The 12,560-nt window shown below is 48.0% G+C and overlaps 1 protein-coding gene across 3 annotated transcripts in view; it reads right to left on the reverse strand.

The window, feature by feature from the left end:
- CDH23 (cadherin related 23) overlaps positions 1-12,560 on the reverse strand; it is a 544,508-nt gene that overhangs the window by 14,834 nt on the left and 517,114 nt on the right. For all 3 annotated transcript variants that reach the window (XM_034775586.1, XM_034775587.1, XM_034775588.1), the window contains 9 exons: positions 11,948-12,064; positions 9,377-9,601; positions 8,514-8,683; positions 7,607-7,744; positions 7,160-7,279; positions 5,466-5,643; positions 4,211-4,422; positions 2,493-2,687; positions 98-208 (listed from right to left, as the gene is read on the reverse strand). In XM_034775586.1, the coding sequence (XP_034631477.1) occupies positions 98-208; positions 2,493-2,687; positions 4,211-4,422; positions 5,466-5,643; positions 7,160-7,279; positions 7,607-7,744; positions 8,514-8,683; positions 9,377-9,601; positions 11,948-12,064 (1,466 nt within the window). The remainder of the gene's footprint in view (positions 1-97; positions 209-2,492; positions 2,688-4,210; positions 4,423-5,465; positions 5,644-7,159; positions 7,280-7,606; positions 7,745-8,513; positions 8,684-9,376; positions 9,602-11,947; positions 12,065-12,560) is intronic.

Here is a 12,560-nt window from a genome sequence, read left to right on the forward strand (position 1 = left end):
AGCCATGGTCTTTTATCTCTGTGTAGACGTACTCGGATAGTCCATATCCCTTCACCTAGAACTGTCCAATGCAAGGGGACAAGATAGCTCTGCTTACAGGTGGTCTCAGAAAGATGGGTTCATTGTCATCAATGTCATCCAGTGCCACCTGGAGAGGCTGCATGGTCTCATACGCGGGCTGGCCCTGGTCACATGCCACGATGATCAGCTGCAGGAGAAACACACACGCAACTTTAGTCACACGCTTGCCTTTTAAGACTTTGCAAAACACTAGCAAATGGGGGGGCCCTACTGCAAGCCAAGAAGTTAGCGTGATGCTGTATGATTGAATATGAACATTTATATCATTGATATTATCACTGTTAGACAATTGCAACAAATCTTGTACAAAGTATGTCATGTAAGGTGTCAATGGAAAAGTTATGGTTCACTAAGTATGATTATCCTATATGCAAGTATCATTTTTGTATCTGAAGTTATGAATATTGGCTATGTAGTGACATCATACATATGTATTGTATTCCTGGGTAACACCCACCAGGTAAAATTTACATTAAGGCCAGAGAGTAATGTATTGATGGCCCATCAAAGACACTTGGCCCTCACAATGGGCCATAGAAGAACCTCATTCTGCCCAGATAGATCTTCCTGTGGATGCCTCAGCAAGAATATGGGCAATGGCTACACCCTGTGAATCATCAAGCCCTGTAAGGACATGTGATATGCTCAGGTGACCCTGGACTCCATCTTGAGACAATAAATTTCCAGGCACATGGTAGAGGATATATAAGATCCCTGAGATATCTCCATTTTGCCCTTTCCTGCCCTGATTCTGTGGACTATGGACTTACAACTAAAAGGATCATTTTGAAATATGGACTGAGGACCTTCCAATCTTCTGGAAATTACCAGAGAGACTTCACAAGTTAGCAGTTTATTCCATCACTGCTACAAACCTGATGTCAGGACTTTGCAACTATTTGTATGTATATGATCTGTTAGCCATTATTAACTCTCTTCTTTTAAACCTTTAGTTTTAGTTACTAAAAGGATTGGCATTAGCGTGATTATAGAGTAAGATCTGAGTTATATATTGACCTGTCTATGTGGCTGATCTCTTGGGATTAGAAGGACCCTGTATGTGATTAAACTGCTTTTCAGTAACCATCATCATAGAGTCCAGTGTCTGGGTGGTGAGACAAGGGCTGGAATGCCTAAGGACAGGAGCGGTGCCAGGGTTTTTGCCACCCTAGGCGGCAGTGCTCCTCCTCTGAGCATTCGGCGGCGGGTCCCGGAGCGAGTGAAGGACCCGCCGCTGAATTTCCGCTGAAGACCCGGAGCGGAAGGACCCCCTGCCGCCGAATTTCCGCCGAGGACGGCAAAATGCCACCCCCCAAATCCTGCCGCCCTAGGCGACCGTCTAGGGTCGCCTAGCGGAAGCACCGGCCCTGCCTAAGGAGACTGCATCTTTGGCTTCTTGCTAACCAATGTGGTGAGACAAAAGTTCACTTTTGTTACTGGCTTGGTATAATCTAACTAATGATAGAATACCCACCACTTTGGGGTGAGTCTGCCCTATTTCTCAGCACTTTGTCCTGAATTTGGCTTTTTCGGCTGTCACCCACTGAGGCATGGGGACAGTTAGGGACTGAGAAAAAGGTGAAGGCTGATAGAAGAGGTTTTTTCTGGGCTAGGTATAGCAAATGAAAGATAACAGTGACCCTATGTCTTGGAGCAAACGGAGTGGTATCGGAGAACGTATTAATATCATGTTCCCCTCAGCTGTCAGGCTGGTAAATCTTTTGATACATTTGATAAACTAGGGAGGTTTGTGCTCAGCAGCCTGGGGTGAGCTGTAGACCTAAAATTACTACAAGTTGAAAAACGTACAGCCCCAACATTTAACGCCCCCCTCCGAAGGCCTGAGTGCGGCATGCGTATCACCCTAAAGGTAGCTGGATTGCAGCTGATTTCTTTGCGGGGGAGTTGCAATGGCACACAGCAGCCCATGACCGCAGTTGGACAAGGACAAGGGTTGGGAGGAATACACCAAAGTGTCAAAGAAACAGTTCATCATCAGGACTTGCAGTTTCTAAGTTACTGCTTCCTGCTATTTTTATTATTTGAGAGGTGAGATTTTAATTGTAAAAGTGGGAAATGCACAGAGACAGAGTCTAACACAGTGAGATCAAACACTGTGCAGGACTCACCCATACCACTCGGGGGAAGGTTTCCATCCTGACCTGCTAACAACCCCGGCTATCGCAGTCCTGTCTCCACCCACAGATCTGCCAGTGTACCCCTGTCCTTTTCTGCTGAATGACCACTCCTGAGCTTCCATACAACTCTCCCTCAATCATAATATGTTTCATTCCCTGTGATGCCAGGTCTGAGACAGAGAAGGCCAAACTTGGTAACAGTTTTGTGATATGGACAAACAAGCATGTGAACTAAATCCATGTCCCAGCCACCACTCCTTTTCCCAGACTTACACTGTACACTGCTTGTTTTTCTCGGTCGAGCCTCCTTGCTGTCTGGATGAGTCCACTGCTGGAGTCGATGCTGAAGTACTCCCAGTCTTTATTCCCTGCTCCAGTTTTCAATAAGTTGTACTGTACAGCTCCATTGAGACCCTCATCCTTATCTGTGGCATAGACTTCATACACATTGGACCGGAGAGGTATTTCCTATTCACACACACAAGCAGAATATCAATCCATGTACAGGGGGAACACACACCAATAAATCTCAACTCCCCTCTCTACAGACCATGACAAGAAGAGTGGCCTGCAAACTACTTAATGGGAACCCTGTCCGTTTCTGTAAGCACCCACAAACATTTCAAGAGAGTCCCTGCTATGAACTGTAAGGTGATCCAGGACAAAATGCTGGCTTAAATCACACCAGTAAAATTCATGCACATCTCCACTGTACAGCTGCACTGCTGACAATATCCCTAGATCTCTTGTCTGTTTGCAATGCTTCTATCTGGTGGCCAAGACTGCTGTTACAGCTTCAGACATGCAGGAGTATACGGGACAGCTTCCAAAGGAGTCCGGGAACACAAACAAAGGCATCATTTTCTACACCTGAAAAACAGCCTCATTGTCTATCTGGGCTCTGTATGAGCTAAGCAGAGCTTCACGTAGACAAGAAACTGTTTAAAATATCAGTGTTTCAGTCCCCAGATTGAAGACCTCATTTATAAATACACTTGGCACACTCTGATCAGTGGTTTCTTTATTTTACTTGTCTCCTGAAGTTTCAGTTCTCTAAAGCTACCCTGAGAGTCCCCATTAATTTGCTCTCCTTGAACCCCTCATGAGACCCTGTGATAGGGACAGGTTCTAGCAGGCTACAGTGATATATTTTTCCAATATTTCAAGTAAAGGTCTTTAGAGAAAGGAGGACCTCATTTTTAGGGGAGGTGGAGGCCAACCGCAGATTTGGGTCCTTAACAGTGGAGCCTCTCAAGATGGCTGAGTGGGGACTTCTTCTGACTATAGGATGAAGCCCCTTTGCTTAAGGTGAGCGCGAGCTGTCCACCAGGGGTAAGAATGAAGGGTTTGGTAGTGCTCCTGTGCTTTTGGGTGCTCTTGCATGAGGCCACCCCCACAGCAGTGACTAACAACCTGAGGTAGAGAAAGGCATCCTGGTGTTGACAAATGGGACTTTTCAGTCTCCTCTTTTCCTGAGGCTGGTAGCCATTATCTCCCTCTCTCACTCCTTTGTCTATTGTGCAAAACAGCAACTTTCAAAAGTACAATCCAGGAGTGTCACAGATGCAGATATAGCCACCAATTCTGGGCTAAGGAGGACTGGGCAGGGCTTCCTTAAAAACCTGTGTATGCTGTGCACTGATTAGCCTTTGGGGGTGTTGCTGAGGGAGGTGAGGGGATTCTCTCCAATTTTCTTTCCAGTGCCTCATCTGGGCTAGAGAGCTACCTTGGCATCATGCCCAGTGCTAGCCAAACCAGGGAGTGAGATATCTGATCAAAGAGTCAGTCAAAACTAGGACCACAATAGCTAATGGATTGCTCCTTTGGAAATCTGGTTTGTTAAATGACATTACTGTCCAAGTTAGTGGGGACACAGTTGCTTCTCCTGGTTTTGCATCTTCCAGTACAAGCCCCTCTGTTGACATCTTAATGACATAGTGCCAGTAATCACCAGTGCATCTACACCACTGCACCATGTTAGCAGAGTTTACCTCTTTAATATGCAGGATAGTGCCATTGGGTGGCCGGACAAACACTGGCCGGTTATCATTAATGTCAATGACCTCCACCTGGAGCATGGTGGTTCCCCACAGAGGTGGCCTGCCTTTGTCTGTTGCCACCACTGTCAGGTTGAACCTCTCATAAGACTGCAGGTGTCTTCGGGATGTGATGAGCCCGGAGTTTTTATCAATCTTGAAGGCCTCTGGGGACAGAAGAGACAAATCTATCACTCTGGGCTCTCTGCAGGAAAGACAGTATTATAAATTATTGTATGGTATAAATTAGGAACCAGGCTGGGAGAATGAAGCAGTTTAGCCCGCTAAAGGATTCTATCAGACAGCTGAATACACCATAGTTCACTGGTTGAAAATCATTGGCTGCAGCACCCTCGGTCATATCAACCCACTAAATGTGAATCACTGTAGGCTTCAGGACCCTACAACCATGAGTATATTGTTTACGGAGCACAAACACTTCCCACTGCTATCCCTGTTCCAAGTACATATGCTCTGAAGTGCTGACATCCTAGTGGCATGTTGGAGTTTCAGAGAATCCCTTAAAGCCGCAGAGAGGCTGTGGCTGATCTCACTGAAAGATTTAAAGCTCATAGGTGTTCTCATGTTATTTTCAATTTCTCCTCTATTTCACTTGCAACCCTCTTGATACTGCGGCAAATTGGGGGTGAACTCACAGGTTTCAGAAAAGTGGGGTTTTCCCTCCCTTTGCTATATACATATGCAGGCTTTGACCTTGTACCTACCACCCCCCAGTGATACTTAATACTCTGGAATTCATGCTCTGTCAGTATCCACCTCAAAAAAACAACCTGCCCTCCACCCTTTCCTGGTTTTTATTTATGTAAGAGGATGTATAGTGGGCCCACTCCAGGAGCAGGAACTCGGGAAACAGTTTACATTTGTGTAACTAGGAAGTCTGGGAAGTGGCAGCCTTGGGTGTGGTGGACAAGAGAGAATCGGAGACTGAGCAGAAGTGGAAAGGTCTGCAGGGCTGCAATGCACGACCTCGAAGGGAACAGAATATTCTGTGGTGCAGCTGTTGTGTGTGCATATGGCCCCAATGCTAACTTATTAGCATGTGAAATGGGAAAAATGATTTGGTCTTTGTGTCCTCTTAGATCTCCCCAATTTTAACTCTGTGTTTCTGTATTTTCCATATCTCTCTGGAAACATCCTTTGTGCCTCTCCCATCCCCTAAATGCCTAGTTTTGCTAGTGGGGCTGCATACCCACTCCAGGACCCTCGATGCTGTAGGTCACCACTCCATTGTCACCCTCATCGAGGTCCGTGGCTGTCATGGTGATCACAGACGTCCCCGCTGGCTCATTTTCATACATACTGGTGCTGAACTGTCGCTTGGCAAACTGGGGCCTGAAGTCATTGATGTCCAGAACCGTAATCAACACCTTAAGTGAAAGCAAACTGGTCATGTGGATAAAGGCACATAAAGGGGCAGAGAACCTGCAGTGACCCTATCAGACAATAATACCTCCTCTTCCATAATACTTTTATCCCCCTTCTTGCTGTCTATTTAATTTTGTTAAACAAAATGCTGACTGACTCCAGCAATAACAATGGCCATTGCCATGTCTCCAAGCACCACTAGGAACAATGATTACAGCAGCCCACACCTAGCAGGAAGGGAAATAGTTGCTTCAACAGAAGCTGCCTGCTAGTTACCAGACAGCCCAGCCCCTCATCAGGGGCTTCTCCCCAAGCTGAGAGGCAGCCTCTCTACTCACACTAAGGAAAACTGTGCTTTCGCAATGGTGTAGGGGGCACGACAGACTTCTCCAGTGATGGGTCAGGTGGTGAATTATTGCTCAGAGACAACCAGGCGAGATAATTTTACTAGTTAATAGAAAAGCAGGGGGCCTTGGCAGAAGTCCCTGCCCAGAAAACTTGAAACCCATTGCTCCTTACAGGCCCTTCAGAAACTGCCTTGTCCCTATAACCAGCTGAAACTGCTGCACATATAACTGCTTCGCAGGCAGTTATGTCAGCAGAAAAGGGTAGAGGAGCTAGCTCCAGATATTGTGGCAAGTGCTCTGGCACTGGCGTGAAAGGGCAGAACTGAGAGCTCAGAGCCGCTGAGTTTCTTTTCTACCATGCCTGACTTCCAAGAAGCTGCAGCCTGTAGCATGGTCAGCAGTCTCTTTCATGATCCAAGGTCAGGACTTAGAGAGAGTCTGTGCAGTGACTCTAGGCAGCTTTGGCTGTATTCAGTTCTGGGAGCTAGAGATCCTGAGAGAACTACAGGGTCTGTCTGTGTCCAGGGTCTGACTGTGTCAAAAAAAAAAAACCCTCTTTATATTCATTACAGCCGAGATCTGTATCTTACTACACTCACTACATAGCCCAGAGGGATCTGCACTCTGCATGCTCCTATCTCTTGGCTACACTGTATCTTCTGGGGTTGTTTAAAATAAAGACTGCAGTAAACTTGCAAAGTCATATTGCTAGAGAGTAGATGTGATATGATCACAGCTGCATCCATTTATCACAACTGCACTGCTGGGCTTGTCTGGACACTGACATGCAACCACTTCAAATGCTACATTGTCCCCTTACAGTATAACATACCAATGACTCTGCCCCAAGGTAACACCAAGAGATCCCATCTTGAACTGCTGGCACTTTCTTGTGGGCGCTTCCTCTTTTATACTGTTTTTTTTCCCCTCGGGCTTCTGTGCTATTTCCCTTATTCACTTGCTCTCTGATTTTTCTTTTGCCACTTCCTTCTTGGACTCATATGCTCTCTCTCTCGCTCGCTCTCTCTTTCTCTCTCTTACACACACACTTTGCTGCTCTCTTTTCCCATATTCTGTACTCTGCAAAGGCCTTTCTACAGTCCGAAGAATGCACACAAACCTATGGCATAAAGATGCATCTTAAACCCATCCCAGTGTTGTGGTGCAGTACCTGCACAGAGTTCTCTCGACGGTTACTAGAAATGTCCCCAGGGTTGTCCCTTGCTACAGCAGTCAGCGTGTAGTGATCCTTCTTCTCTCGGTCCAGGGCCGACAGGACATAGATATCACCCTGCAATACACAGACCTTCAGAAAGCGAGTGGCTGTTTGCATGCCATTTCTGTGGTAAGTTGACTGCTGGTTAATACCAGGTGATTAGTTTAACAGAAATAGGAGAAGGACAGAAGGGAGGGGGAGAATCCCCTTCTTCAGGCTTGACTCCTCTTCCCTAAAAGGGGAGGGGGGCTTTAAGAGTTCCTCCTCCCCAGTTTCCCACGATATATAATGAGATTTTGACCCCAGAGGGCATTCTGTCAGCAGCAGTCCCCTCCCATTTAAAGTGCTCCTGTCCCATATCCCTGTTGTTAGTGCAGTACAGCTCCATTCTTCACCTCTTACCGTGTTGGGGTTTATCCCAAACTTGCCCTCTCCATCTCCCAGGTTGTACTGGATGAGGGCAAAGCGCCCGGAGTCTGCATCAGTGGCCCTGACCCTCAGGATGACCGTACCCAGTGGGACATCCTCAAAGACTGGCTTCTGCAAGTGCAGAAAGAAGAGGAGAGTGAGGGCAGGTGAGTTAGGGTTTGACCCACCCACACACCACTAAAACCAGCAAAGCATTCAGAAAAATCAGTGTGTTTGGAGGATGAGTGAATGGCCTCTGTTCTTTTTATGCAGGGGAGCTCCTGCTCTGGGGCTTGAGGGTGGAGTCTAAAACGCTCTCCGAATTTTAACCACCAGATTCTGCAAATTTTAAGCTTTCATTTAAAATTTTAAGATTTCATTTAAATGCTATGAACATTCAACCCTTCTGTATGGGAACAAACCCCCCAAAACTGAACTCAATGCAGCACCTATTAATCCTGGTCTGCAGAGAGAGAGCCTGAAATAATGGCCCTGAGATAGGTGGGAAATGAAATACACACCTCACTAGGTGCTCACTCTGGAACCTAATGATGACAAGGTAAATATCAACATTATTATCTACTTCACTTCTTACCATTTTAGCAGAAGCATACAGTTAACATTCTGCCAATTGAATCTTAGCTAAACATTCAGGGTCTGATTGTCATTTGCACAAAGACCCCTTAAGAAGTGTCTAATCAGCAGCTTTGCCCTTGGTTTTATTAGTGTTTTGCTCTCCTCTGTGTATGGTTCTCATGGGATTTTAACTAGCAAGCACTGTGTAGTACACAACATTTTGGCCTGCAAACATCCAGCCTGCCACAATGGCCAGGTATGTGCCCCTCCCACCCTGTCACCCCCCAGCAACATACACACATTCTGACTGTTAAATCCCATTCACCTGGTAAGACGTCTGGCTGAAGATGGGATTATTGTCATTGATATCCACTATCTGGAGATACACCGGGATCTCAGCTGATCTCCGAGGAGAGCCGTTGTCTGAGGCCCGGACAGTGAAATTCAGCCATTGCACCTCTTCATAGTCCACCGTGCTATTTGCAATAACCTTTCCTAGAGAGAACAGACTCTGAAATGAAAACCCCTCTGAGCCCTTTCACCGCTGGCCTGGCCATACAAGACCATGAAAGCTTATGCGCCCAATACTTTTGTTAGTCTTAAAGGTGCCACAGGACCCTCTGTTACTTTTTACAGATTCAAACTAACAAGGCTACCCCTCTGATACTTGAGGCCGATAACTGTCATCTCATTTTTATAATGTCCATTATGGAGGGAGGGAGAGGACGTTCCCATAGTTCTACATATGCATGGATCATAAAAACTCGCATAGGATGGGTTCCACTGCTTGAGACAATCACTTCCTCACCATCACTGGTGGGATCAGGGTCAACAAGGCTGACCAAGACTCTCTGAGCAGAGCCACTGTGGGGGCCGGGGGTGGGGGAGAACAGGGAGAGTTGGTCTAAGAACGTGCTAGCTGTTCAATGCTGGTGCTGACAGCTGTAAGGAGACAGCCTTGGTGATTAGTGTCATGCCTTCAGTGATCTCTTGGCATGTGAAATAAGGAACCATGCAATGTGAGTAAGGACGGCTGTGATCTGGTCCTCTGTGAAATGGGCTGTGTCAGAATTGTAAAAAAGTTACCGACAGATTAGAATTCACCTCAGCATCTGCATTCATCCCCTCCCTGCTGTCCCTTTGATAAGATTTAGAGGCTCACAGGTGAGAAGAGGGACTCCCACCTACCTGCTGAGAGGTCTTCAAGTCGGGCATACCCTTCAGGTGAAAGGTTCAGCAACTCATAGGTGATCTGTCCATTGGCACCTTTGTCTGGGTCCACCGCAGACAAGGAAATCAGGGTGGTCCCCGGCGTGGCTCCTTCCACGATCCTCTCAGTGAAATAGGTGGCCCCAAATGGACGGAATCGGGGAGTGTTGTCATTGACGTCCAGCACGTTCACTGTCAGCTTAGCTGCGAGGGCAGGGGAGGCAGAGATGGGGGGTGAGAGTAGATGGATGGGGACCAGATGAAAAAGAGACAGGATGAAAGAGAAGCAAGTGGAGAATGGGAGAGAGAGAAAGAAAGGAGGGAAGGTAAGTAATTATGCAGCTCCACTATAGTCAACGGAGCTCAGTTGATTTGAGGACCTGGCCAGAAAGTTTCAGTTTAATATTCATTCCTTCATGGAGAGCTCCGGGCTTTTGCAGGAGCTGTTCTACCCACAGCCTGAAGCCCTCGCTTTGCCTGTTTTTGATGCCTAGCTCATTACTGGGAGAAGGGAAGGGAAGTTCCACCAGCTGCTTCCAGAAATAAGATGGGCCTGACTTATTCAAAGACCCTACAGCAGACTTGAAAAATTCTAGTCATTCACATGCCACAGGGCAAGTAATTTTCTCTGATAGGAAAGTGAAAGAGGAGTAGTTTTTCCATCACCATGATCCTGGTAAAGGCACTTGGGCCTGGGCTGGTAAACTCTTGTAAGAATTTTGCAATGCTGCCATCACTGACAGCTTTCTCAAAGAGCTACTGTTAGACAGAACAATGGAGGCTTCCCAGGCCCACTGACAGCAATTCCAGGCCCTAGGGCAGAACAGTCAATGGGCCCCCAAGCACACATAAGCAGTGCCCGCGCGGATGTGGTCCGTCTGATATTTGAACGGTGCTGCGCCTGTGTTGGCTGGTGCCCAGCGAGCTGCTGGCTGCGCTGTTTTTGCCCAGTGAGCTGCCGGTATGGCCAGGGTTTCCACATGCCCATCTGGTAAGGTTGCCAACTGTCTAATTGTGAAAACCCAAAGATTCTACCCCGCCCCTGCCCTGAGGCCACTCCCCTGTTCTGCCACTTCTCCAAGGCCCCGCCGCTGCTCACTCCATCCCCCCTCCCTCTATTGCTCGCTCTCCCCCACCCTCATTCATTTTCACCAGGCTGGGGCAGGGGGTTAGGGTGTGGGAGAGGGTGCAAGCTCTGGGAGGGAGTTTGGGTGTGGGAGGGGGTGAGGGGTTGGGCTCTGGGAAGGAGTTTGGGTGCAGGGAACGGGCTCTGGGATGAGATGCGAGAGGGGGTGCAGGGTGCAGGCTCTAGGCTGGGGTGCAGAAGGTGGTCAGAGGGTTGGCGCTTACCTCAGGTGGCTCCGAAAGTGACTGGCACACCCCTCTAGTAGCAGTTCCTAGGTGGGAGGGCCAGAGGGTCTCTGCACATCACTGCCCCTGCAGCTCCCATTGGTCACAGTTTCTGGTCAATGGGAGCTGCAGAGTCAGCGCTCGGGGCGTATGCAGCATGCGGAGACCCCCACCAGGGGCTGCAGGGATGTGTTGTGCTGGCTGCTTCTGGGAGTGGTGCAGCGCATGGGTGGGCAGGAAGCCTGCCTTAATCCCACTGCGCTGTTGGCAGTGGCCAGGGGCCCCCGGGCCTTTTTAAATCGTCCAGGCCCCTTGGCAATTGCCCCCTTTGCCGCCCCCCTGTTGGTGAGCCTGAGTCTTACTACCCAACAGGTAGTAGGTCATTAAGGCATCCAAGAACTCAGGACCAGTGACCTCAGTAATGGGCGTTACTAGGTGTGGTACATTATTTATACAAAATTAAATACCAGTTCAGTCGTACTCAAAATCTAAGAAAGCCATGATTAAGGCAGTGCTAGAATGGGGTGGGATATCCAGCCTGATCAATTATAAGCATGTATCTTACCAATAGCAGACCTCCCAGCAGCCTGTAGAAATAGAGACGCAATGAAGCATACCCTCGGATCACAATATACCCTTCCGGCTAACAGCACTTTGCTCATAGTCACAAAACACCTACTGCTGTTATAGCACATGTGAGCTTTCTTTCAGCATGGGGCCTGCAATATAGCAGGGGGCTGTTTTGTTAGTGAAAAAATAGATTACAAAAATAAACCCACGGGGATCAGCAGGAGGAATAATGCAGCTATAAAATGGAGGAAGCATCCTCTGCTATTCCAGGTTTTGGTCCCTCAATCCTGCTCTCCATCAGATCATCTCCCTCATGCAGCATTCATTGCTTTTCTAGTTCTGGGTCCCCGCTTTGCCCTGGCCTGCACACCCACTTTTACTCTATTCCTGGGATCTCCTTTAGCAGAGGCTGCAATCATGCCAAACTGCAGCCTGGTTTGATAATGTGGAAATACAACCATTGGGGGCCGTGCCTGAGAATCCATCACTTCCTTCTAGCATAACCACCAACAGGGTTTGAAGCTAGGTCCTTAGCCAAAAAATGCCAATGCCGAACTGACTGCGGCCTAGCCCGACTCTCACACTGGAGTGTGAGCTGGCTGGGCTTGTCTGCAGTAGGAGTTCTCTTACCATTTGGCACGCTGACGGAACGGTCAATGACATCGCTGGCATTATCATGGACAGAGATGGTGACTTCATACGTGGCCACTAGCTCCCTGTTTAGGGAGGACTTAACCTTCACAGCTCCTGCAAAGCAGAAAAGGAAAGAAAACCACCACTTATATAGATAGTAAACTCCGCAGCGGCCCTGTCGGATTCCTCTAGGCAGAGGGGCACAGAGCACCAACCCCAGGACGCCTTCTATTACCCCACAAGCCTCTCTGCCCCTGTGTGGTGGCCTCCTGCCTTTCCCTATGTCATTTATAGATTAAAAGGAAAAAAGTCAACAGGCAAAAATCCAGCTCTCTGCTAAAAGCATCCCCACACCACCCTGCCTCAGGATGGAGCTAAGTAGACATCAGTCTGTTTTAGCAACTGGTGTGTTTGTGCTGGGGACGGGAAGTGAATTCTGAACTTTGGGGCCAGATCTTCAGCTGGTGTCAATTGTGTAGCTCCACTGAAGCCATCAGAGTGACACTGCTTCACACTGATGGGGATCTAGCCCTTTATTTCACTCAAAGCCCTCGTCATGGCCATGGGGGTGAGACGTGCAGGTCTCTTCTGCCTTTTTTATGAGTCAGCT

The sequence above is a fragment of the Trachemys scripta genome, chromosome 7 (genome assembly GCF_013100865.1).
Source record: "Trachemys scripta elegans isolate TJP31775 chromosome 7, CAS_Tse_1.0, whole genome shotgun sequence".
Lineage (NCBI taxonomy): Eukaryota > Metazoa > Chordata > Testudines > Emydidae > Trachemys > Trachemys scripta.